The following is a 26,301-nucleotide window of genomic DNA, read 5'->3' as shown; positions in this document are numbered from 1 at the left end:
AGAAGAGCACTGGATTACAGTCACATTTTGGGTTTCTAAAAGCTTCTCCTGACACCTTGTGTAAATTAGCCTGACTTGAAATAAAAACTCAGTAGCAGGGGTTTAGTTTTCTGCGCTATCACACCACAAGTCTGACCTGCATTTGAGCCCTGGTGAAACAACTGCTATCAAATTATAAACCAACCTTTCACCTTGGCTACATGTCCACAGTGCTGTTCTTAAAGTACCTTTTATTACCACTTCGTAGCTGGATAAAAAAATAACTCTATGTCAATTTTTCCTAACATTAATAGGAAACAAACTCAGTATTTTCAGTTTTCCGGAGTGCTGGCAACCCATACTATTCAATAAACATTTTTTGCAAGCATATGGAAAACCTCATGCTGAATCCAAGAATGCTCCAACTCTGTGGTCAGCAATGATAAGGTAATAATACATAACAGCAGTTAGAAGTGAAAATCATAGAATCTTTTTGTCCTGAAATCACTATCATTATAGAAACTTGTAAGTAGCTGTTGGACTGATACTCCTCAGACAAGAAGAAATAATTTATAGGTTTTCTAGTTCATGTTATCTCAAAATTATATTCAAGGATTCTTGCTGAATCAGACCTTAGAAACAGTCTGACATGTTTAAAGATGAGCAGAAAAAGAATAAGTTTACCTGAAGCCTCAAAACTCAGTAAAAGAACATTAACACCAACATTCAGCCAGAGTGAAAGGCATCGTAAATCTGATAAAGAAAGACATTATAAACTCCAAACTTGGAATACTTGGGAGGATATATTCTGCTGCCTTCTGAACCACTTCTGTGCTTTCAAGGCCTGGCCTTTTGTCACTGATCTTAATGGAAGTGGAATTGTGCCAAAACTGAGACTGTGGCCTCCAGGAAATAAAACACGAAGCAGCAAGTGTTCATAAATCAGAAGCACTAACAGGTCAATCAAGATCATTGCTGGTAAGTGATTTCATGAATGACATAAAGATAGCATTTGTCTAATGAATCAAGTGTACCCAAAGAAGATGTAGCACAAGAGGTCAAGAAGTGGAGTCTTTATATTACGTACAACACTTTGTTTTCTCTCACTGACAACCTTCTTTTTTATCAGAGTTCCCTGTTTATGGACATCTCTCCCTTCATTATTATTAGCATGTGGGTGCCACTTAGGAGTGTGCTACCATGATTAATACTTTAAATTAAGTCCATATCAGATCCTGCTAAAAATATTGTTGATTATCCCGGTGCTGATTTTGTGCTCCCTTAAAATTATTAAATTACTCCTTTAAAAATGACCAAACCCTTCTATTGAAACTTGAAAATACAAGGTAAAACAGGCCTCTTGTTCAGATGGAGACATTCAGCACCAATAAATTCAAACCCACATGGCTGAAGTTTGGCAGAACTGTGGGTTGAAAAGGCAGGCCTGTAATGAAAGTGTCAGGTGATATTATTTTAGATGACATCAAATATAAAACTTCCAAACCCTTCTTTACTTACTGCAGTATCTAGTTTCCCTGTATGCACCACATATATGATTGTATTTGAAGGAACAACCATTTTTTGAAACTATCAGTTTATGCACCATCAGGCTGCTGCTGACAGGTTGCAGGTTTTTGGAGAGGATGGGATTATATATTTTCATATATGAACTCTACACTTTTGACAGTTCTCATTTCTTTACTGGCATTTTAATTCCTCATTATCCCAGTGAGTTTAATGCTGTGTATCTGTGTCAGGATTGTATCCAAGGGTAGTGTGTTTGCAAGAGAGTGAGAAGGGACAGGCTGGGCATCTCAGGCTGAGAGAGACAAACTGCATTCCACCACACTGCTGTGTCCCTGCTCTACAACAAAGTGAAATGCTATCATTTTAAGGGAGATTTTAATGCAGATTTACAATGGGGTTTGTCTCACAGCTCTGACACCTACATGTTAATAACACCTTTTCTTTAATCCCACTGTGTTCCATCAATCTTTACTATCTTCCAAGTTAAGGCTGCAATGAGTTTTGCTTCAGTTCACTGCACTGCAAGTATTAACTCCTGGCAATCACCAGCACAGCACATTGATTTTGCAGATGAAATGAACACTTTACAGTACGGCAGAGTTGACCTAAATACGTAAGTGCCTCTGTTTATTATAAAATAAAGGATCTTATGAGAATAAAATACAATAATTTAGGTTACAGAACACTTAGGGAATTAAAAAGCCACCCATAATACTACCTCAGTTAGCCAAGCTCCGAGGCACTGGCAAACCCAAAGTGAAAGGCAGTGATTCTGCTACATAACCCCAGAAAGAAAACCAGCAGTGGCTGAAGGCTGGAGAAACAAAGAATTTACATAACAGGGGTGGTGTCCCGGGTAGAACAATCAAGGCAAAGAAATACTGGACCCTCAGGACCGAGCTACCTCCTGCAGCCAGCAGCAGCACACACTATAATAATTACACTAGGTGTGGATCTTCCTAACAGCATTTCATAGATTTCTGCCTGAATATGAATTTTCAGACGTATGGGATGAGCCACATAGATATAGTTCTTACTTCCAGACCTCCAGTCTCCACCTCAGAGAAAAAGAGAGTGGATTGGTGTTTTGTTGTTAAAACACCAGTTAAAATTCATCTGCTATGCTGAGGATAAATTACAGGTGCTTGTGACTTGTATCCCAAACTGCTTTAATCTTTTACTTCGAAAGAATGACGTCGTACAATTTTTTATTTTAAAATGCTCTATCCTGTTTCCAAAAAAACTTTTTATATTGCCACGCAAATTCAAAACCTGCCAATAATTTCATAGCCTAAAGGATATAAAATGAAATCTCAGACAAATAAGGTCGAGTGGATTGGCTCTCCTGAGGAGCAAAAACCCTGTAAAGAAGAAACTACCAGTACGCTGAAACAGTACCAGCATTGCTTCCTCCTTCCCACTGTTGCATTGCTTGTGGCAAACCCATTTTAGCTGCTGTATTTCTGACTAAATCACCAACAGTAAAAATGGGCAGAATTCCTGTCTTACAGAACTTCAGTAATTTTTTAGCTTTACAAAATTTAATGTGTCAGAATGCAACTGCTTCAACTACCAGCACTTACCTGGTCAGTTGTTTAGAACATCATTTTTTTTCCTGATTTTGGGGGTTTTTTTGGGAATAAAAAAGATCCTTTTTAATGCTTTGTATTGAGAACTTCAAGAGATTTAAAAGTAGCTTTGCACCTACAGGAAATGTGTCCTGCAAAATCCTACTAGCAGTTCCTTTATTATGCACTTATATACACACAAATATCCACACTTTTCAGGAATGCTGGTTGTGTTTCTAACAAGAAGACAATTGAAGAATGGTACCAGACACTGCATTCTGTACAGCTTTATTCTGGTTTCTTAAGGAAACAAGGCCTATGGCTGCACTCTAATGATCTGTAGCCATCTCAGCATTTGCCCTTCGTCATTCTCTCCTCTCCCCTTTTCCTGTCTGTGGTCTTAAAGTTATCAAGCAGCCATGGGAGACAGACAAACCCAAGTTTGGGCCCTTCCTCCAAGGCAAAGCAAATGCCAGATTTTTTCCAGGCCTGGGAGGAAAGAGCCAAATGCCCAGCACACTTGTGTTGTTCCAGGTAAGCTCAGCAAGTGCTCCTACACTGCCAAGCAGGCAGAGGGATGAAAGGGGCAATGAGGGACTTCAAGGCAATGCCTACATGGAACAAAGGTTTCTTTCTGCTCCAGAGTAAAACACTGTCTTGGGGGGTTTTTTACCTGAAAAATAGCTTTCAGTAAAGAGGCATAAGAAAAGCTGTTGGGTCACACAAAAGAACCTGAAGTAGAGATTTTGTTCTCACTTAATCCCTGTAGTGAAAAGTCTTCTTAGAGACACCCCATGGTTCCAGCTATTATGTATATAACCCTTGGTGAAACAGTGGCCAGTACAGGATACACTGGAAAGAACGTGAGAGGAAAACAAATACATAATATATTTCCTCTGTGTATTCATTCAGTTCCCAAAATGGATCATGGTTTGGACTCAGAACTGGTACCCAGTTGGTCCCTTTGCATGTAACAGCTGTGAGGGATATTTCTTATTTTTAATTTCATTGGGTTTTTTTTTTCATTTCTTCTCTCCTACTGTGAGGTCAGCCTTGGCTTATACCCTGTGCCTTTTTTTCTCCCTTTAGTTTTTCTATTATTACAACTTTCCAGGAGAAGCTAACAGCAAAATAATTTCTTCCTTTCCCTGCTGTTATTTTCTTGACTAAGATCTATACCTATATATTTCACTTACCTTTCTGATTATCTTTGATTCAATAATCTCATCTCTCTCTGGATAGGATCTCATTGAGTTTTTCAAGGAAAAATATACAGTGTGTGCCCTATATCCCCCACTACCTACATTCTCTAATATGGTATCTTTCCTCTACATCTGTTCTTTCATTGTTAGACCTCAGCTGCCTAAAAACCATTAAATAGACTCAAAAGTCATAAATTTTACTCAGATCATTACTTTTAAGCGAGATTATCCAGATTCTGCATCCTGAAATTCTGTACTCAAACATTTTCAGTGTTATTCTACAATCATTACTCCAATGAATTCAAAGTAAAAAGCAAGCCTTAAGGAAAGCTGAAAGTCTAAACTCACCCATAACAGTATTGTGCCCCTTCTCTTGCTTCAGGCATTTCTCTTCTCACTTTTCATCAGCCTTGTGGTTTTTCAAATTTTAATTATCTATCCTTTCTGTCTTTGCCCTCTTGGTGTGAAAATAACAAGCATTGCAGTAACGTCTCTGTCTCTCTCCTTTTTGCTTGTTTATGTCCTTCAGACTGTAATCACTCCAGGTCAGTGTAATCCTTCTTGCTGTGCTGTGGGATCGAACACACAGGGCTCCTAATCCCCAGGGGAACATTTGTTTTCGAAAGGAGAATTTTCTTTAACTGAATTCCAATGAATATAAATATGCTCCATGTTATCCCTCTCCTTTACACAACGAAAGGGGGGGGTTGTAATTTTTAACTGGAGGTGGAACTTCAACCTGGCAGCAATGCCGGGAGAGAAATTCCCTTCTGCTTTGGTGCTTCCCAAACCCTCGCATTCCCCATGTTTCTATGAGATGCTGTTTGGGTTTGCAGTGGCTTCAGCTGACCAAATGAATAGGAAGAGGAGAAATGTGCCCCAGAGCCTCTCACAGGGCCTGCAGGGCTGACCAGGCTCATGTCGTTGTCTTTGAGAGAGGTCCGAGGTCGCACAGGGGACTGTGGCTGGGGACACTGAGGGGACACCGAACAGACACAGTTTCGGGCAGCATAACATAAAAAAGACATTAAGCTATTAGAGAGCATTTAAAGGACGGCCACGAGGACGGTGAAGGGCCTTGAGGGGAAGCTGTACGAGGAGTGGCTGAGGGCACTTGGTCTGTTCAACCTGGAGGAGACTGAGGGGAGACCTCATAGCAATCTACAGCTTCCTCGTGAGGGGAAGCAGAGGGAGGGCACCGATCTCTGCTCTGTGGTGACCAGTGACAGGACCCAAGGGAACGGCATGAAGCTGCGTCAGGGGAGGTTTAGGTTCGATGTCAGGAAAAGGTTCTTCTCCCGGAGGGTCGTTGGGCACTGAACAGGCTCCCTAGAACAGTGGTGGCAGCACCAAGCCTGACAGAGGTCAAGGAGCGTTTCAACAACAACTTCGGTCACCTGGTGTGACTCTTGGGGTGTCCTGCGCAGGGGTGGCACTCGATGATCCTTGTAGGTCCCCCCAGTTCAGCCTATTCCACGGTCCCCCCTCACCCGCCGACTACATCTCCCGGCACCCCGCGGGGCGGCGCCTCCTTCTCGCGAGTGCCGGGAGTTCCCGCGCTCTGTCGCGAGAGCGGCGGGTCCGGAAGCTCCACGTCGGAGGGTCGGAACCTGCCCGGGGCGCGGCGGCGGCTGAGGGACAGCGGGGGAGCTGAGGGGCACCGGGGAGACACCGCGGGGAGCTGAGGGACACCTGAGAGACACCGCGGGGACACCTCGGCGGGAGCGGGGCCATGGTGAGCGCGGGGAGCGCCAGCTCCCGGTGCGGGAGGTTGACAGTCCCAGCCCCGCGGCCGGCGGGACATGGGGAGCGGGGGGGTTGGCGGGGCCGGAGCAGCAGCGCGGTGTCACTGATGGGGTGTCCATCGGACACACCGAGCAGCTGTACCAGTGTTCTGGGTGCGTGTTGCAGGTCGCCCCTCAGAGCGGCCATACCCGGCCCTGATGGGCTGCAGGTCTGAGCAGTGCCACGAATAAGCACAGAGTCGAGTGCATCGTGTTCTAGTGTTTATGTCGGGAGAAATAAAGCACAAATCCATCCTCTCCCACCGTGTCCTGTCTGTAAGTCACAGGTACTGCATGGTAACTGGGTATTTTTTTCTCCCTGCGGTGTCTTAACAAATGTAGCTGCAGGTTTTATTAATATTATCCCACCACTAAACACAGTGTTCTTTGATCGGATATTATCTATTAAGTTTTCTATGAGCTAAAATGTCAGCACAGTTAAGTGAGCTCAGCTGAGTGTCTGAATGACTCTGTAATGCGTCCAATAGTTTATAAAATCATTTCACTAGACCGTGCCTTTCAAATACTGTGGATTTACATTGCCAGTGATGAAAGTGGAAAGTCAAGGCCTTCTCTGTAAGGGAAAGACTTAAACTTTTCCCTCCTCTCAGTTTTTGTGACGTAGTGTTCTGTTCTAAAACTTTATTTTGGAGTTGTGAAGGGAAATAAATTCATAGTGGGCAAATCTTGTTGTGCTCTGTTGTGATAATTGGCTCTCTTACCTGTTTTTTCAGGTGAAGTAGCAGGAAGATTAATTTTCTAACATTTGTATTAGGAGCTTTGCTTTAATAGGTCAGGGACACCAGGAAGATGTACAGTGCATCTTGGTTTTTACTGTTGTGAGGATGCTTTCTACAGTATGAAGAAATTCTGAATTTCACAAAATTAAATGTAATGGACCCATTGCCATTGATGGGGATGTGCTGGTTCCCTGCAAAAACAAATAAGCAGGTGGATAGAAAAGAGTGGTAGCCGCCTGCCTGCCTGAAAAGCAAGACTGGATCCTTTTATTTTGAGGTTTAACATCAGCTTTCCTTTCCCTGTTGTATTTCGGTGCCAGTTTTCTGTTAAGTAAGTGGATATTCCCAACTCTTTGCCCCCAGCCTCTCCGACTGGATATCAAGCGGAAGCTGACGGCTCGCTCCGACCGGGTGAAGAGCGTGGACTTGCATCCCACGGAGCCATGGATGCTGGCCAGCCTTTACAATGGCAGTGTCTGTGTTTGGAACCATGAGACACAGGTGAAGGGGCTCGCTTTGCCTTTTTTATGGAATCTTCATAGCTGTCAGATGTGTGTCTGGGACTGAAAAATTGAATTTATCCAAGAATCTTAAATCACTGTCGCTAACTGACTGTGCTCTCCTCTGATTACAAAAGTCACTGTATTAGTAGACAAGGAGGCAACATAGTGGACACTGTTAAGAAAATATGAAGAGCTGATTTCAAAACTTGTGTTTTCTCCTGTGCTATAAACTTACTGTTTTTGTTTTTAGACTCTGGTCAAGAATTTTGAAGTGTGTGACCTGCCTGTGAGAGCTGCCAAATTCGTGGCGAGGAAGAACTGGGTTGTTACTGGAGCTGTAAGATATTGTCCTCTTGTGATTTCATATGTAGCTGTACTTTCTCTAATTTATTTTCATACCATTGGCTTTGTGCATGTTTAAGCTTAGAAGCTTAAACTCTTCATTTCCAAAGAGAGCAGCCTAATAATGTGACTAACTCTGCAGGTAGTACAGGGTAGATCTAGAGTCAGCTTTTGCTGCCAGCTGGAACATACTCAGCACCCAGTTTTGACTCAATATTGTTGGTGCCGCGTTAAGATGAAACTAAGATGAATTAGAAGTTGCTTTCTGCTTTTGTTCCTGGTCATAAATTTTTTAGTTTTGCTCACCTCTAGGAAAAAATCTGCTTTTATTCAGTGACTCTACTTTGAGAGGAATAGTTTTATTCTAATCTTGGTTACACATTTTTCTTGATGGAATGAGTATTTTTTGTTTGAATTGAGGTAATGCCTAAATATTTTTGTCTCAATTTTCTTTTCCTAGTCTTCTGCCCTATACACAGAGTAAAAATTTCTTGTCATTTTGTTGTTTTACACTGCTGTGACCAAGTTACTTTTAAAAATTAAATTTTGGTTGAAGTTTTTTCGATTTCCCAAGTGTCTTGGGGATAACAGTGGGTAATTTATAAACTTCTGAATTAAAGCATAATTTTTACCATTAGCAATGTGCAGAAAATACATTTTCTTCAACGTTTTGTTGTTAGAGGCTCTTAAGTGCCAGAATATTTTCTCTAGCTCCCCTGCATTGCACAGAAGGTGCACTGGACAGAGAGTCTTATTTTAATGGTGGCTTTCCTTGCCTTTCCTAGGATGACATGCAGATCAGAGTTTTTAATTACAACACCTTGGAAAGGGTGCACATGTTTGAGGCCCATTCTGATTATATCCGTTGCATTGCTGTGCATCCCACACAGCCCTTCATACTGACCAGCAGTGGTAAGAGCCCTTTGGCACATTTTTATATTTATTTTATATTTAATAACCAGCTACTTTTAGGCTTCTGTTTTCTGTGTAGTGAGGGATGCATCTCTTCTCCTTTTCCTGCAGAAACAGGAATCAGTTGTCACTTGGTTATTTCTTTATCAGTTGCATTCCTGTTTCTTTGGTTGAATATCAACTGCACCTAAAATTTAAAATACAGTAGCTTATGGTCATGTCAGAGAAGAGCAAAGAACCTTCTCATTTAAATATCTGCCAGGGGAAGGGTTCCTGTATATGCTAATTAGTGTGGCAAACTCTCAAATAACAGCTTGAGTCCCATTTTTTAAAAGATTACATAATGATTTGGAGTATGTTTTCAGCTAGCAATCTGACTTGGAAGCAACAGGTAACTTAAATCTTTTTCCCAAAATGTCACTGAGCTCTCTGTTATTTGAAGTGATCTGTGTTACTCAGCTTTGGAAGATCAGTGGCACAAGAGATCTTGCCCAGGAACACCTGGGTTGTGCTGCTCAGTCCTTTTTGTTCCTGGAAACCTTACTAATGCAGTCAGAGCTCTGCAGGAATGCAGAGAGCTTTGTGTGTCACAAGCACTATGTATTTCTGTGTTTTGCTGTTAAACTTACACTTAGCACTTGAAATGAAGGTCCTGAGGAGCCAGCTTGGTGGGCTCTGCTTCCTGTTCCTTAGCACTCATCAGAGTAGGTGCTGCAGAACAAAGCACAGGTCCAATTACTTAATATCTGCACACTATTTTAAGATTAATAATTCAATCCCTTGATATCAATTCTTAATCTCCCTTTTAAAGACAGATGTATTTCTTTCTTAGTTTTATCACCATTTTACTGGACAGTCTTTTTGAGAAACTTGTACTCGCTGTGGTCCTTCTGCAAGGAAGGACTGGTGAAATCTTACAGATGAAAAATATATTGAATATTAGCAGTGCTTCCTTTCCGGCCTTTAGCTTGAAGCTTTTGAGGATTATGTAGTTTAAGAAGGTAGTTATCACTCAGTGATGCTTGGTTGTTTGTGGGTTTTTTTCAGATGACATGCTCATTAAACTCTGGGACTGGGATAAAAAATGGTCCTGTTCTCAGGTGTTTGAAGGACACACCCATTATGTCATGCAGATCGTCATAAACCCGAAAGACAATAATCAGTTTGCCAGTGCCTCTTTGGATAGGACAATTAAGGTAAAGAAACTGTATTTGGGGATTTTTTTTAAGTCATTAAGTAATTAACAGTATACACAAACCAATAATCCTGTATGGACAGTGCATCAGTATCCTTAAAAGCAGGTGCAAGAATTAAATGTAAATTGAGCAAAGACATGAACACTGGTCAACTTATTTCAGTAAATTTACCAGATTACTTGTCACCTCTAATCACTGAAATGTGGTTCTTTAAACTTTTTGAAGTGCTGCTTTTCTATTTGGATTACACAGAAATACAGACAGTAGTAATGGTTAAACTGTCAGTGAGTGGTTTGGCACTATTAAAACTATACAGTGGGTAAAGGCTTTTAGTTGTGCAGCAAAAAGAAAAAACCAAAACTCTGGTAAAGGTGTCTCACTCATTACTTTCCTGTCCTTGGCTGTCTTTTGAATTGTTTCTGAATGTGCCCTCAGCCTTCTCGTGGTACACCCTGATGAGTCTGATTTGCTGTGAAACTATTACTAAATATCTGTGACTACAGATTTACAGGCACCTGAGCAGTGAGACTTCCTCCCATGTACAGTATATTGGCTGTAAAAAGCCAGCTCTGATTTCAAATGTCCTCAGATGTTGAGATCGGGTCCACGTAAATGTTGATTTGATGTGATAAACGCCAGAAAATAGCAGTATTTCTTTCTGCACTTATTTGGTATCCTCATTTACCATAAGATTTGTTATTCATTTAATGTAACTGGGAAAAAATTAAATTCAGGAGCCAGGTGGGGGCAACCCGTGTATGCATGGTTGTTGCTTTTCCGAGGTGTTCTAGTTGATATCATAAACAGGTACTTCTTACAGACAGTGCCTTACTGTTTCTTACAGACAGTGCTTTATATGGTTTTATGTTTCAAAAAGAAGTCGAAAGAAACCAATTCCATTGTTTAGAGGTATGAGCAGGGCATGTGCAGCTCGACATGTTGGGGGGTTTTTTGTTTTTATTTGGGGGGAAGGACTGGTAGTGTGAGCAGTTGTTGAGACTCCTCACCTAAGAAAAGCAACTGTGCCTTTGGAATTCCATAGTATCTATCTTTGGACTTGTAAAGTACACCTGAATACCTGCTCTGTTTGGCAAGCTTGACCTGGAGGCAAAAGATCAGTAACTGCATGTGGTTGGTGTTCTGTTGGGTTTTTTCCTGGGAAGGTGTGGCAGCTGGGATCATCCTCTCCCAACTTCACTTTGGAAGGCCATGAGAAAGGAGTGAACTGCATCGACTATTACAGTGGGGGGGACAAGCCCTACCTCATCTCGGGGGCTGATGACCGGCTGGTGAAAATCTGGGACTACCAGGTATGTGTTCAAGCCCTCAGGAACCTTCCTGCAGGCTGCCGTGGCAAAACATCAGTGGCTAGGTTTGGATAGACCAACAGATTTCCCTCATTTTTCCTTGGAAAGAAGGATACTGAGGAGGGAATATTTCCTGACATGTATTTAATTAAAAAATTTGTTAACCCTTGAGAAAACCTGCTGTGAATTTAAACAGCCTCAAAGTTGATTCGTAAAATTAAATTTGACATAAGGTTTCTGCTGTTAGCATTAGGTTTTTTCCTTGTAACATATTAATCCCTGCCTTTTGGGCTTCATGTCTGTGGATTAACATGCTCCTCTTTTATGTTCAAGTGTAAGTATTGTGTAAATATTGTTCATGTAACAACTCTTTCCCCCTCTCCTTTCTCATCCTGTGCACATTTACACAGGCACACGTGTGCATGCACACCCATGCACGTGCTTCTACTTGACAGGAGTCGTGAGAGGACCTGTTTGAATGCTCTGTTCTGTTGTTGGACCCTAGAACTCAAAAGTTCTTCCTGTGTACAAGTGTATGAATGGCCAGAAGGGGAAGACAAAAGTTGTTAGGTGGTACTTTCTGGTTATTAAAGCATTGTCCTAGAGTAAACCCAAGCCCAGAAGTTTAAGCTGGCACTGTTAATTTAAGCATGCACTGCAGTAATGACTGTTAGACAACACTGCTTGAAATGTTGCCACCATGTACAGCTCTGGTAGCCATCAGTTAGTCTTAGTTGTAACAAGCCTTTTCATTCATAACTGTGTGACTGAACATTCTTACCAAAGACATTAGATCTGTCTTCACCTGCATTTAGATTCAGATGTTTTCTGATTTTTTTTGCAGTGAACTCAGCTTTCTATGTTACTTTAAACTATTGTGCTACACAGTCTGGGAAAGCATATTTTCTAGGCAGAAACCTATCTGAAAATAGAGGAAAAAACCTCTGTGTAGGGAAATAAATATTTTCTTCTGGGCAAGAGAAATTAACTCAGTACAGTCATAATTTTTAATATGTTAATGCTGTTGTTTGAGCAGCTTGGAAATAAATGGAAGAAATCTAGAGAAATATGTTTTCAGGCAAATTTTGGATGTGAGGGAGGTTTTTTTAAGAAATGAAGGTTAAAATGTAGCTCTGTGTTCATTTTCTGTACCTGTACTTCTCATTCTCTTTTGCAGAATAAAACCTGTGTACAGACACTGGAAGGGCACGCTCAGAACGTGTCGTGTGTCAGCTTCCATCCTGAGCTGCCCATCATCATCACGGGCTCAGAGGACGGTAATTTTGTGTTTTCTGTGGTATAAAGGACAGGGAAAGAACTTAGGGGAGAACTCTTCCTGTGGTGAGGCTGCACAGCTCCTGCCCTTGCATTGGGAGGAGAGGAAAAGCATCCATCTCTTTTTCCCGTAGGAACCGTCCGCATTTGGCATTCCAGCACCTACCGCCTGGAAAGCACTCTGAACTATGGCATGGAGAGAGTGTGGTGTGTGGCCAGCTTGAGAGGGTCCAATAATGTGGCTTTGGGATATGATGAAGGCAGCATTATTGTCAAGGTACCTTTAGTGCTTGGAAATGAGAAACGGTGATGCAGAGCAGCTGGTTTCTGATTCTGGGATAATTTGTAAAATACTGGAAGTCTGACATTTTAATTGGCGTTTTTAGATAGAGATGGGCTATTTCATTTGATATTTGCAACTGAAAAGAAAGGTAGTCTTTCCATCTCCCACCTTCTTACCCTATGCTTTCTAGCTTGGTCGTGAAGAACCTGCCATGTCCATGGATGCAAATGGAAAAATTATTTGGGCTAAACATTCAGAAGTCCAACAGGCGAACTTGAAAGCCATGGGAGATGCTGAAATCAAAGATGGAGAGAGATTGCCCCTGGCTGTGAAGGATATGGGGAGCTGTGAAATCTATCCCCAGACCATTCAGCACAACCCTAACGGACGGTAATACATTCTTTTATCCTTCTCTTGAATTGTTTTTTTTTTTTGTTAACAGATAGGCTAAAATAAAAGAAAGCCATGCAAGGTACAAGAGCTGCTCAGTGGAGACCAGAAGGAAGAGGGAATAGCAAGTAGCCAGCAACGTGATGCAGAAAAAAGATGCAGCTCCTTGACACTTTATGGATATATAAAGCTCATACTCTGTCTGCATTTGCAGTGATTATATTGGGCGTGGGGGCCTTTCACTTTTTAGATAATTTGCCTTCTTGATGATGCCTGTTGAACTGAACAGAGATATCTGACCAGTTCCATCTTCTTCACGCTCCAGGTTCGTGGTGGTGTGTGGTGATGGTGAGTACATCATCTACACAGCCATGGCTCTGAGGAACAAGAGCTTTGGTTCTGCACAGGAGTTTGTTTGGGCACATGATTCCTCAGAGTAAGTGGTGCACATTTTTTCCTATGTATCAGATTTGCTGCTGCTCGTTTTTGGGCCGTGCAAACAGTGAACTGGCCTGAAGACTAAAATCTGTGTGGACAATGAACTTGACAATAACTTGGCTGCTTTAAAATTACTATTTCTAGCACTCTGCTAGTTGCAGAAGATAACTCAAATGCAGCTGTTTTGTAGCAGCTTATGATTTAGTAATTTGGAAACCAAATAATCTTGGTTTTTCTTACAATTTAATCTTTCTTTAGATATGCAATCAGGGAGAGCAACAGTGTTGTAAAGATATTTAAAAATTTCAAAGAGAAGAAGTCTTTCAAACCCGATTTTGGGGCAGAAGGTAAGTATTTACTTTTAAAATAGATATGTTGGTTCATTTTTTTGCACAGTTTGGATTTCTTCTGCCTTTATTTTCTTGCAGGCATCTATGGTGGCTTTCTGCTGGGGGTCAGATCTGTTAATGGCCTGGCATTCTACGACTGGGAAAACACAGAACTGATTCGCAGAATTGAAATTCAGCCCAAACACGTAAGTTTCTACATGGGACTGAAGATATTTAGCTGTCTGTGTTTACTAATTTTTCGTTTGTTTACTAAACTGCTGATTTTCATGAATGAAGCCAAGCTATCAATCCTAAAGTTTATCTCAATCATATGGCAGAAGGAGAAGAAACAACCCTATATGTGTTGGTTTTTCAGGTCCTAAAGCTTCTAGAGTTAATATGTTTTAACTTTAATTTACACATCCTCTTGTCCTAACCTGAGGTGTCTAAAACTTCGGTTGTTGATTCTGATGGTACAGATTTTCTGGTCTGACTCGGGTGAGCTTGTGTGCATTGCTACAGAGGAGTCATTCTTCATTCTGAAATACCTGTCAGAAAAAGTAGCAGCAGCCCAAGAAACACATGAAGGTGTCACTGAAGATGGAATTGAAGATGCCTTTGAGGTATTTAAAACTTCTGTTTGAAAAGTGGAATAAGATTAGATGGTAGAAGCCAGTCTTCCCAGAGTGTAGCAAACTTAGTGGTTAAAATAACTATTTACACCATAGTTTCCAGACCATTGAATACCACACAGTACATCTGCCTAAGGAACAATCTTCATAATTTTCTTTGGGTTCCAAAGGAGAGTTATCCCAGTTTGAATCCCAGCATAACAGACCTTGATGCCTGCATTTCCCTTCAGTTATCTGTTTACTATTCTCACAGACTTACAGAGATTGTTTTTAAAACACACTTTTGGGTCATAGCTTAAACTTTTTTTTTTTTTGCAATTTTCAAGTTTTGAAATGTTATTCAAATTTAGAAGTGAAAAAATATCCTGCCGTGAAATGTCAGAAATAAAAATTTCAGAAGGAAAGTTGTCTTTGATTGCCTTGCTTAATGCTTAGTTTAGTGCTTGTTTCCTAGATTTATAATTGGGTTAGTTAAGAATTAAGGTAGCATTTTTGTAAAACCAAATCATCATTTATGTACTTCTAATCTGTATCTAAACTTACTTTTGCAACTTGCCCCACTGCTTAATACAGAATATTAAATATAATTTCAAAGTGCAGTAATCTTTCTGCTACCTAAAAGTACATTTTTGTCTCTAATTAAACCAATCTTACTTTGCAGGTTCTTGGTGAGATTCAGGAGATTGTGAAAACAGGCTTGTGGGTGGGTGACTGCTTTATTTACACCAGTTCTGTGAACAGACTCAACTACTACGTTGGAGGAGAGATTGTCACTATTGCCCATTTGGACAGGTGAGTGGCTGCTTCAGGTCCCTGAGCGAGTGTGAAAGGTTCTGTCAGTCAAGTGAGTCCAAGGTAAACCTTGTCCCCTGCTTGCTGTGCATTACAACCCCTTCTTATATATCACACTGATGTGTGTGCTGAGGCAGGAGTGTAATGGTGGAGGGAATGAACAGTGCTGTGTGAAAGTGTACATCTAGGAGAAGTAGAATATTTTATGTGAGTGCTCTCACTACCAGAAGAACTACTGGAGGGGTTTTTTTGATAGACTGTTTTGTAGTGTAGGATCTATTGAAGATGAATATTCTTTGTTTTGTTTCAGAACAATGTATCTTCTGGGGTATATCCCCAAGGACAACCGACTTTATTTGGGTGATAAAGAGCTGAACATTGTTAGTTACTCTTTGCTGGTCTCGGTGCTTGAATATCAGACTGCTGTGATGAGAAGAGATTTTGGTATGGCTGACAAAGTTCTTCCCACAATTCCAAAAGAACAGAGAACAAGAGTTGCACATTTCCTTGAAAAGCAGGCAAGAAAACTACTTCTTAGTTATCAAACTAAACAAATCAGTTAATTCACATTTTTAATTGTTTGCTAAGCAAAACCCAGCATAACCCAGCTTACAGTTATCTGTAAACATAAACTCCTGTTAATTATCTGTATTTATTTGAGAATCCTGTAACCTTCTGTTGAGAGTATTTTTGTTAAAACATCTAGGATGCTGTTTGACCTGACAGATCCCACCTAACTTTGAGATTTTTCTTTCAGGGCTTCAAACAACAAGCTCTTGCAGTATCTACAGATCCAGAGCATCGTTTTGAACTTGCTCTTCAGCTTGGAGAGTTAAAAATAGCATATCAGCTTGCAGTGGAAGCAGAGGTACATACATACTTTTTGGTGATTCATACTAATTCTAAGTGCTAGCATGAATCTGAGAGGCCCTGTAAGAAAAGACAGTGGTGTGTAGGGACACAGTACAGCTTCCTGAACACAACAGAAATGCCTCCAACTCTTTTGATGAAGCTCTTCTGCCTGTAATTCAAAGGCATCTGAGCTGTGGGATGGGGACAGAAGAATGTTGTCTGCTCAGAAAGCTACAGGATCTCCTGGAGAACCAGAACTTGGGCAAAGAACGAAGCCCGAGTCTCCAGTACTGAACAATGAGAGGAGGAGTGACAGGGCTGAGGCCTTTAGGCCAATTTCCAAAGTTATTCCTACCTCCCACCTCCATGTTTACTGACAAACTGTTTATTTTATGTAATGGTACAGCTGTGTAATGATCTTATAAAACTCACTGTGTCATGCTGTGAAGCTACAGTAATCACAGGACCTCAAAGGGAAGACAATGTAGTAATGGGATACATAAGTAAACTTACATTTTCATACTGAATGCTCTGCAGATCTTTCAGTGCTGTTCAAAAATGTGAGTTATGGTTTATTTTCTTTCCCTTCCTCTCCCCCTTTTGTACAATTAGTCAGAACAGAAATGGAAGCAACTTGCAGAGCTTGCCATCAGTAAATGCCAGTTTGGCTTGGCCCAGGAGTGTCTCCACCATGCACAAGACTATGGAGGGCTGCTGCTCCTGGCCACAGCTTCAGGAAATGCCAACATGGTGAACAAGTTAGCTGAAGGAGCAGAGAAAGATGGCAAGAATAATGTGGCATTTATGAGCTACTTCCTGCAGGGAAAGTAAGTAGCAAACAAGAGATTCTGATCGTTCTGTTCTGCCTTCCCAAGTTCTAAGTACCTCAGTTTCTCCAAATGGTAAACTACAGCCAACTTTCACAGAGAAACTTGGTGGTGGGCACCTTCTCAGAAAAGGTGCTTCTATTTTATGATGGCTGCTAGATTTAAAATCTGAAATGAAAGCACTTTAAATTAATGTAATAGTGTAAACAGCTAATCTTAACACAGGAATTTGTCTTTATTAAATTTAATGGTTAAAACCACATTTTAAAATCTTCTAGGCTTGATTCATGTTTGGAACTCCTGATTAAAACCGGGCGTCTCCCAGAAGCTGCTTTTCTTGCACGGACATATTTGCCAAGCCAAGTTTCCAGGTAATTTTTAAGCATATTCAGAGCACGAATGGCATTGTCAGAGTTAGCTGGGTGTGACAAATCCTGTTTGTGTCTCCAGGGTTGTTAAACTCTGGCGGGAAAACCTCTCTAAAGTCAATCAAAAAGCTGCCGAGTCCCTCGCTGACCCTACAGAATATGAAAACCTTTTCCCTGGCCTGAAGGAAGCTTTTGTTGCTGAAGAATACGTGAAACAAAGCCTGGCTGACTTGAGGCCGGCCAAGGAATACCCCCTTGTCACTGTGAGTGGCAGTTTTTATTGTCTCTAGAAGAAGATTTGGTGCTGTGTGAAACCAGGTTTAAGCAAGTCAGTGCAACATTTAAACGCACGTGTTGTGTTGGTTTTTTACTTTTAGCCAAACGAAGAAAGAAACTTACTTGAAGAAGCAAAAGGATTTGAGCCTTCTGGAGTAATGGCATCTCAGGTCAGTGTTACTAAGTGATGAATTCTAAGAGACAGCTTTGCTATTTGGTGATAACATCTACCTTGGAGAATATTTCACCAATAATGGACAAATTATTGCTGTTATTGGCTTGACTGTAAGTGCTGCAGCTGAGTTCCGTGTTCTTTGCTTCAGATTCTTCTTATCTGCGTCTGTAACTACTAATAACTTCTTGACTGTGAAATTATTTGTGTGCTTCCCTACCCTGGGTCACCCTTTGTGGTGTGAGTGACTGTGGAGTGTTACCACTGAATTCATCCTACAGAAAACCAATTTCAGTTGCACATACAAACACCACCCCAACTGCAGATGGTTTTCTAAAAGCTCACTTGCTGGAACCTGGAAACTCCTGTGTATGACAGCAGTTAAAAATGCTTTATGTTCTCTGCTAGTGTGCTGCATGGTTATGGAATAACACTATTCCATGACTGACTGATTAGGAATCATCCTCAGGTACTTGAACAGATGTTCTAATCAATATCTGAAGTAACAAACTGATTTTTTTTTCTCCACCTCAGTTGTCCAGTTTTTATGCAGAAAACACAACTTAAGTGTAAGGGATGAGCATGCAGATTGAAACAAACACAAACACAAACAGAAGATGACACCTTCCAATTCTTGCTCATGTCAAATACATTTGTACCTGAAAATCAGATTGTGAGTTTCTTGAAGAGGCACAGCTCTTTGACACTATAAACATCTTAAATTAGAACTAAAATCAGAAACTGAGGGAGAAACATAAAAGCCACAACTCCCCATTCTGTCTTTATTTTTTCCTCTTAGGAGATGCACTACAAAGCATCACTGGCAGTTCAGATAAGTTACCTTACTTTCAAGTAGCTGTCATGATTACATAGAAGGCCTAAACCACAGTTGTCTTTTACAGGGTAGGAGATAATTCTAGAATTAATCAAAACACAGTTAATTGGATAGTATTGCTTCAGTAATGATACTGATGAATTATCTTAATATAAAACTTGTGCAGCAGCAAAGAGAGAAGATGAAGTGTTAAACCTTTACAGGGTACACAAAACCCAGCAGCAGTACTAAGGTTTGCTGTCACAGTCTCAGGTAACCTCATCTGTCTTGCTGAGGACCTTTACAATCACTTTCTAACAGCACTTTGGTATTTGAAATGAACGGATACTTTCTGAAGGTGGTTTTCCTTTTATCAGTTCCATCCATTGAAGGAGTTCCAACTGCTTCAAAGTAACTGGGCAGGGAAATGGCAGGTTCCAGTGGAGTGAGGACTAGAACCCTTACAGGCTGTGGCTCAAGAACTGCCGAGGAAAACTTTGGAAGAGAACTGCTGGGAGGGGAGGATTATAGGTTTGCTGTTGTTTACTTGCTGTTGTTGAAAAATTTAAATTCAAAAGAACTAAAGGAATTTTTTTGTCATTAGAAGAAGGTTGAAGAACCAGTTCCCTCTCCTAAACAAGAAGTGATGAAGACAGTTTTGCAGAATTCTGATATACTTCCAACAAGAGATCAGAAGGTACCAAAACATATTTTTATGAAGGGGAGCACTACACGCACTAATTTTATGTTAAAGCCTTCAATTAATAATGTGATTCAACAAAGCTACTGGAAAATGTCTCTATATTACTGGACAACTTAGGGCCAGTACAGGGTCCAGGTCCCTCCCTCCCTTGCTGGGGTGCAGAAACCATCCACAGTAACACAGAGCAGTTACCAGCCTTGGGGGTTACAAGGGGGAAGTTCAAACACAGTTGGCCAGAACATGGTAAAAAGCTGCAGCTCGTGAAAGATGCTTCCTTACCAAGCACAGAGCTTCTCTCTACAGCTTATTTTAGCACTCCTGTTCCACACCACTGCCAGAACTTGGGGTTTGCAGAATGTGCAAGCACATCCTACAGAATCATACATCATATAAGCTGGCTGCCATGGAACTGTAGTAGTGTACCCTTCATCTAGTCTTTTCTTTCCCTAGACACTGCTGGACTTGGAAGATGACTTAGATAACTTGGATCTGGAGGATATTGATACTACAGATATCAATCTGGATGAAGAGATCTTAGATGAGTGAACATCCTTTTTTAGATGACCAAATCAGTTACTCCAAACCAACGAATGAAGTTCTGTGGACTATGTGCTCCAAGTTCATTTGATTTTTATACCACAAGTGGACCATGTACATGTAGAAGGAAGTGCAGACCCAGCAATTGGACGTGGAGAATCAGCTTCCAGTACATTGAATTTCAAGACATAGGCCTGGCTCCAGCATGTGCTAACAAGTCTTTTCATTTTGCAAGCAACTCAATAAAGTCTTTTAAACATTCTTCTCCTCAGATCTCCATTTACTAGTAATTCTACTAAGAATAGTGCCATTCTTAAGAATTACCCAGCTTCAGTGTATATTAGAAATACATGAAACAGGAGCATAATAGCTGAACATTAGTATTTTAGCCTGACATTCCTCAGCATATACACTTAGGCCTATGGTTATGTTCACTGTGCTATTTGGCTTGGGTTTGGGAACAATCAGTAAAATAACTAAAATGAATTGCAGGAAATTCTTTAGATTCAAGATGTAACATTGAAATATTAAACTCAGGGCATACTGTCACCAAAAACAAAACTCACGATGGCTGCTCTAAGTTCATTTACAGAGCTTTTCAAAATAGCAAACTGCTGTAATGATTCTTATATAGTTCAGTAAAAAAAAAAAATCCAGAACAGTCAGTTTATTGTATTTATTGTGAAATCCTGTACAGAGAATGTTTATAAACAGACTTAAAACTTCGGATGAACTGACATTTATTTCACGAAGCTGTAGAAGTAGCCATTGCTTCTTCATAAGCCTGCAAGGCCAGCTGGATGTAGCCTTCTCTCTGGGATTCAGTTTTCACAAATACCTGCAACCATGGCAGGAGAGAGATTAATGTACAGTTAACAGCAGAGTTGCATAATGAGATTTCATCATGCCAGTGGCAGATCAGCCACCTACAGCTGAAATCCTGGTGCAGATATATATATATATATATATCTTAAAATACAAACATGGCATGCAGAACAGTTCTGGTTAAATATCTGCTTCTTAAGGTAAGAAATTTAGGCTACTACATGGGTTCTGCTGTTTAAAAGCTTTCTCCTCTGTAGTTAAAGTAGCTTAAAGCAGAAAAGCATACCTTGATCAGATCAACTCCTTTAAGTTTCCCTTCTTTAGCTTCTTTTGCTGACTGACATTCAGGATGTAGCATATGATACAGTGTAATTAAACTGGTAGCATCATCCAGCCTAAAAAAATAAAGGCTCATTTGTAGCAATTACTGTCTCTTAATCATTAAGAGTCTCCAGAGGAAGTGTATATTGTGATGTACTTTGCACACCACAGGCTGTCATAAACTGCTGCTTTCACTGAGTATCCAGTCACTGCAATATGGAAAACAGGGCAACGGGCATCCCAGCATCTATAGCAGCCCCTTCATGAGAAGGAAGACCAGAAGCACAGGAACACCACAGTGCACCAGGAAAAGTACCTAAATCTAGCCAGAGTGCAGTTGAAGCCTGGTGCCCTGCTCAGCAGTAATACACCTGAAATCTATCTGTAAAATAAAATTAATTACCCCACAACAAATAGTTAGTGGAGCAACGGTGCCAAAGGGGAGCTTCTGAACACAGACTGCAGTAACTAGCAGGTTTAAGATCAGCACTGCCCAGGGCTGAAAGTGTTCTGACAATTACATGGGAAACAAAAATAAACCCCCAACAACTCCAAAAGGTCTGTTTCTGCAGAAACTTAGTTTAGTACCCCACAAGTTCATGCCCTGCAGTTAGTGCTTCCATGCAGCAAACAGCATCAGTACAGCCAACGCTTCAAGCCAGCCTAAGTTTTCCTGCAAATGAAAACTTTTCTCCATCTTACAGAAATATCATTTTTGAACAGTGGTGCTTGTTTTCTGTTTGTTGGGATAAGCAGAATCAGTGGGCTTCACACACTACTTACAGGTCTCTGTTGATCATATCTATCAGTAAGCCATCTGTTCTCTTCCTGTTGACCAGGTACCACACCATGCCCCCGAAGTGCCTGGTGGAGCGCAGCAGGTCGTACTTGGCGCGTTTATCGATGTCCTCGTACGTCCGATGATGAACCTGCACCCAGGGACGGTTTCAGCTTCACTCACACAACTGCAGCTTCATGGCAGCTCTTCCCCTCTACCTCTCTCATAGTTTTTAATCTATTTTCTCCTTCCCTAAAGTGCAGGAGTAAGCCACAGACTGAACCATGCTACCTTAAAGCTTTATGCATATTACAATTCAGGGTAACAGTGGAATAGCCCAGTTCTTAGTATTTAGGCACAGGCACCTTTATGGTAAAAGGAAGCTAAATTCTACTTATGTCCTGAACATTTGGGGAGGCAGGGACATAACCTCAACCTTCAGTGCACTGCTGTCAAGCTGTAATCTGCTCTTTAAGGTGAAAAATGCTAGAGCAAAGAAGTGAAACTTTCCTTTGAAGAAAAGGTCCTTGAAAAATTACCTAACAGAAGTTACAGTTTCTCAGACAACTGAGATTATTACAGAGTAAAGAGCAGTAAACATTTTAAAAGCAACTGCAGACTAACATATTTACCAGCAGCTACAGCTACTAACTTTAAATAGTTCAGCTAGAACTACATTTTTGCACCTGGTCTTTGTCAAAAGTCATACTTTGTGTACAGTGCTCTCTCTCAAAGTGCACTTTCAGTTATCTAACTGGTCCTTTTAAGTCCTAACAGAGCAGTTACCATGACTTCAGCAGCACAACTCTGCTCGTGGCCACTTATGTGTGTTATCATCAATTCTGTTTAGATAATAAAAATATCTGCACAAAGACTATTTTTTTGCATATGTGGTATTTTTCTATCCTGTTGAAAATTACTTAAACAGAATTCTGGTTTACTTTTCTGCATAAAAATAAATCCCCAAACTCATCAGAAGGATAACTGATAATCTATATGGAGGGGAAAAAAACCTGTGACCAACACCTTTGAGCCCCAGATAATATTTGTGTTTACAAGACAAACCCTAACAGTTCTTCACTATTTTTTTTTTTTTACTAGAAAAATGACAAGTGAACTCACTCTGATATAGTCAGGTGAATCTGGCTCAAACTGAGCAATGCACATATTAAGGACATCTTCATGGCGGTCTTGCTGAAATACATTCTGAAACAACAGTTCAAATTCAGGAGATTCTGCATCACACCATCCCAACTCTCCAAAATCAAAACAGCAGCCACAACATTCTGTTCTGAGCAACACTTACAGTGAGTAACCCCCTAACTGAAAGATAAAATGCACAGAAGTACCGTAACTGCCTTGACATTAATACAGTGTTCCTTGATTTTTGTTTCTGAAACACCAGGTCACATTTTCAGATTAAATGTACAATATCATCAATGCATAACAATTAAATGTGGACTTCTAGTATGACACAGTGTTTATACCTATCCAGGATTTACCTGGACCTAACCTGGAACTTTACTGTAAGTATTTTAACTAAGTTACAATGATAAGCAATTGCTGAAAACAGGATTTAAGCAGCTTAAAGCACATAGAGTGGCTTATTTGTAGCTCCTCTGCCCAGTAACAGAGCACAATTAAGTAAAACTAAGCAGTTTTCAAACTCAGGAGGAACTTACCCCAAGGTTTTCATCCTTGAATAGCGCTGGGGCAATAACTCTGCGCCCTTCTCTTGGGAAAAATATCTGTATCATTCTGTCCCGTTCTTCCCAGGTCGCTTTTCTCAACACACCATTTGGTTCTCTAACTACAATGAAACGTTCCTGAAAACAAGGTAAAATAAAAAAAAGAGCATTATCTCCCAAAGCCTTCTGTCTTCGTAGCCAGAACCACTATAAAAAAAGATTATTTGTCAAAGTCCTTCAGTACCTAACTCCCACCAATAATGCCAGTTTCTAATTGATTGTTGCTATGTGCTAGATTCATCATTTCTGCCTTGGTACCTGCTAATTAAGTGCTACATTTGCCCCTTCATTTTACTGTGCATGTGCCTATACTAAAAGCTACAGCTCTGTTAAGTTCAGATTAACAACATAAGTCATACCCAGACAAGGCAGTCAGCCTTGCTGCTGGCCTGATTTTACCACTTAGTAATACACATGAAATTAAAAATTCAAGAATCTTGCACTTCTTTACCTTTGTTTCAGGGGCAGGTGCTAGAATCAAGTAAGGGCAACTGCAGTACAAAAAAAATACAAGTGAAACCATATACTCAGATCTGTTCACAAGCATAACTGATTTAGGGCAGCAGATGGGAAAGTCTGTTGGGGCAGGGAAGCTTTCAATACACTGAAAAATGAACAGCAGGTTCCTGGGGAGAGCTCTCAGACAGAGTAATAGATGGAGGAGTGGGCAATTCCTTTCACAGGGCCATCACTATATGCATGCTGGAACCATGGAGACTTGTTAGAATCATAACTGTTTGTTAAGAATCTTTCCAGCCTCTTCCTACTGGTACTTAAAGACCACCTAGATGTTTCATTAGACAAAGAAAACTCTATCCCTATACTCAACAATTCTACTTGACAGCTGTTTCTTTACAGCTTTCCCATGAATTCATCCATCATTTGCACAGCTTTCCACCCGATTTTTGCTACTGTGAAGGAGCTCCATCTTTAGTACATATTTAGCCTATGTCCTAAATATTCCAATTCCACAGAAAGTTTCTAGGAAATATGGAAGAACTCATTACTCCTAGCGTATCACAAGCATCTGCTTATAAAATAACTAACTACCCCACAGCTTCCCCTCATGCCTGCTTTTGAGTAATAGAGTTAATTTATCATTATCAGTAAGAAGCAAGCTTTTAGAAATATATGTTTCTCTCTTGCCTCGTACCAGACTAAATTGACAACTCGTCAGCCTTTTTGCAAACTGATATAATTACGTTTTCATTAAAACCTGAAGGTTATTTTGAAAACAAATTAATACTTTTAATTGTGTTACTTACACGATGTGGAGTGGAGTATGTTAAATCTGTAAATACATATTTTGTAGTTTCAGTTCCTTCAAGGAATTTGTCTTCTGCTAAGACATCATCAATTGGCTCTCGTTCATCCAAAACAGGGGGCATGATTAGTTTTTCTTTAGCTTCCTCAATGGCTTTTCTTGTGGCCTTGGGAGAAAAAAGTAGTGTAATTTTACAATTGAAAACATAATTCTATTGGAAAGCCAACATACAATTTTGGAACAAATATTTTCATTTACAGAAGTATTTTTAAAATTTTTTTCTCCAGCAGTTAAGAGAAAGGAGACACTAATTCAAACTCCAGGTAGATGAATCACACATGAACAATTTATCAGTACTGAAACCTGGGCAAAATGCTGGAGGAAGTTCCAAAACTTCAGTGGACAAATTGCAAACACCAGGTTTATTTCAGGTATTTTTCCAGGGTAATTTTCCCCCAAATCATAAACCACAATCAACAGTCTGTCTATAGCTGTGATTGTGGCTCCAGAACAGGCTCAAGTCAGGCCTCTTTGTCACCCCAAACCAAGTCAGACCACAGGAAAAAGAAAGTAGTCAAAGGAATCCCAGGGCTATAATTTAGGTATCTGATAAAACATTTAACACAGTTAGGAAGCATAATGAGATAATAAAGAGAAGCTGTCACTCAGGGGGAAAAAAGCATCCAATTTCCTTCATATTGCATAAAAATCGAGCAACATTGAACAAAACAAGTTATTTAAAGTGAAGAAACACTGTTTTACGCTATCTTAGGGAATGACCTGAAACAAAGGCAAGAAACCAAAATGTTTTCAAAAGCAGCAATAAAGGAAACAGAAGTATGAGCTGTTACAGGCTCTTTTATTAAAGCCAACACTCAGTTCCGAAGGAAGCAGAGCAGCCTACCTCTTGCAGCTGAGCTTCGGTCATCAGCTTGTACTGAGGCGGCTTGAGCTCCTTCCTCACGGGCCGGAACACCTTGTGCAGGTCGATCCCCGTCATTTTGTAGAGCAGCGCCTGAACCGCCTCGTCCGTGAAGGCGGGCCGGGGCTTGGCGGCCTTTCCCTCTGCGAGCGGAGGGCACCCGCGGTTAACCGGGGGGCGAGGGGACGGTCACGGTCACAGCCACCGCCTCCTCCCGCGCCCCCACACCCGTCGCGTCCCGCCTCCCTCCCCACAGCACCGCGCGGGTCGGGGCCGGCCGAGCCCCGTCCCTGGGCCGGGGTCCCCCCGCGCGCCCCTCACGTACCGCCCGCGTCCTGCGCGAGCCCCCGCCGCGCGTGCCGCCCCCAGAGCGCCCGCAGCCGCGCGGGCACCGCCAGGGAGACCCGCGCGCCCAGCGCCGCCATCTTACACACGCCCCGCCCGGCCTCCGCCCCCGCTGAGGCGCGCCGGGAAATGGAGTCATAGAATCGCGGAATATCCTCAGTTGGAAGGGATCCACAGGGATCATCGAGTCCAGCTCTTGGCCCTGCACGGGACACCCCAAGAATCCCACCACGTGCCTGAGAGCGTTGTACAAACGCTCCTTGAGCTCCGTCAGGCTTGGTGCTGTGCTCACTGCCCTGGGGAGCCAATTCCCGTGCCCGACCACCCTCTGAGGGAAGAACCCTTTCCTC

The 26,301-nt window shown here is 41.3% G+C and overlaps 2 protein-coding genes across 3 annotated transcripts; one reads left to right on the top strand and one right to left on the bottom strand.

The window, feature by feature from the left end:
• The first annotated feature begins 5,851 nt into the window (after positions 1-5,851).
• On the top strand, positions 5,852-20,009 carry COPB2 (coatomer protein complex subunit beta 2). 2 transcript variants are annotated; one of them, XM_017825548.1, is made up of 22 exons: positions 5,852-6,011; positions 7,164-7,301; positions 7,554-7,640; positions 8,431-8,557; positions 9,605-9,753; positions 10,917-11,063; positions 12,238-12,337; positions 12,470-12,612; positions 12,809-13,008; positions 13,334-13,444; positions 13,705-13,793; positions 13,875-13,981; positions 14,255-14,398; positions 15,069-15,199; positions 15,510-15,717; positions 15,957-16,067; positions 16,664-16,878; positions 17,157-17,249; positions 17,329-17,509; positions 17,624-17,692; positions 19,116-19,205; positions 19,662-20,009. In XM_017825548.1, exons 1-22 carry the CDS (start codon positions 6,009-6,011, stop codon positions 19,755-19,757), a joined length of 2,739 nt encoding a protein of 912 aa, XP_017681037.1. In that variant the 5' UTR covers positions 5,852-6,008; the 3' UTR covers positions 19,758-20,009. The 2 variants fall into 2 exon arrangements, with proteins under 2 accessions (XP_017681037.1, XP_017681036.1); XM_017825547.1 differs by having other exon boundaries at positions 19,113-19,205.
• Positions 20,010-20,410: 401 nt separating this feature from the next.
• Positions 20,411-26,043, bottom strand: MRPS22 (mitochondrial ribosomal protein S22). Its single transcript, XM_017825550.1, has 8 exons — positions 25,932-26,043; positions 25,589-25,749; positions 24,686-24,850; positions 23,355-23,498; positions 22,795-22,878; positions 21,678-21,823; positions 20,860-20,968; positions 20,411-20,586 (listed from the first exon to the last, which is right to left on the bottom strand). The coding sequence occupies exons 1-8, from the start codon at positions 26,029-26,031 to the stop codon at positions 20,494-20,496; spliced, it is 1,002 nt and encodes a 333-aa protein (XP_017681039.1). The 5' UTR covers positions 26,032-26,043; the 3' UTR covers positions 20,411-20,493.
• Between the last annotated feature and the right edge of the window lie 258 nt (positions 26,044-26,301).

This window comes from Lepidothrix coronata, unplaced genomic scaffold (genome assembly GCF_001604755.1).
Source record: "Lepidothrix coronata isolate B3197 unplaced genomic scaffold, Lepidothrix_coronata-1.0 Scaffold120, whole genome shotgun sequence".
NCBI lineage: Eukaryota > Metazoa > Chordata > Aves > Passeriformes > Pipridae > Lepidothrix > Lepidothrix coronata.
This window is presented reverse-complemented; position numbering and strand designations above follow the sequence as displayed.

Coding starts and splice junctions, on each gene's coding strand:
- COPB2 (XM_017825547.1), top strand. Junction 15,200..15,509: donor ACTATTGCCCATTTGGACAG/GTGAGTGGCTGC, acceptor GTTTTGTTTCAG/AACAATGTATCTTCTGGGGT. Junction 15,718..15,956: donor CACATTTCCTTGAAAAGCAG/GCAAGAAAACTA, acceptor TTTTTCTTTCAG/GGCTTCAAACAACAAGCTCT.
- MRPS22 (XM_017825550.1), bottom strand. CDS start 26,031: ATGGCGGCGCTGGGCGCGCGGGTCTCCCTGGCGGTGCCCGCGCGGCTG. Junction 22,879..23,354: donor TCAAGGATGAAAACCTTGGG/GTAAGTTCCTCC, acceptor CTGTTGTTTCAG/AATGTATTTCAGCAAGACCG. Junction 20,587..20,859: donor AAGGAGTTGATCTGATCAAG/GTATGCTTTTCT, acceptor CCATGGTTGCAG/GTATTTGTGAAAACTGAATC.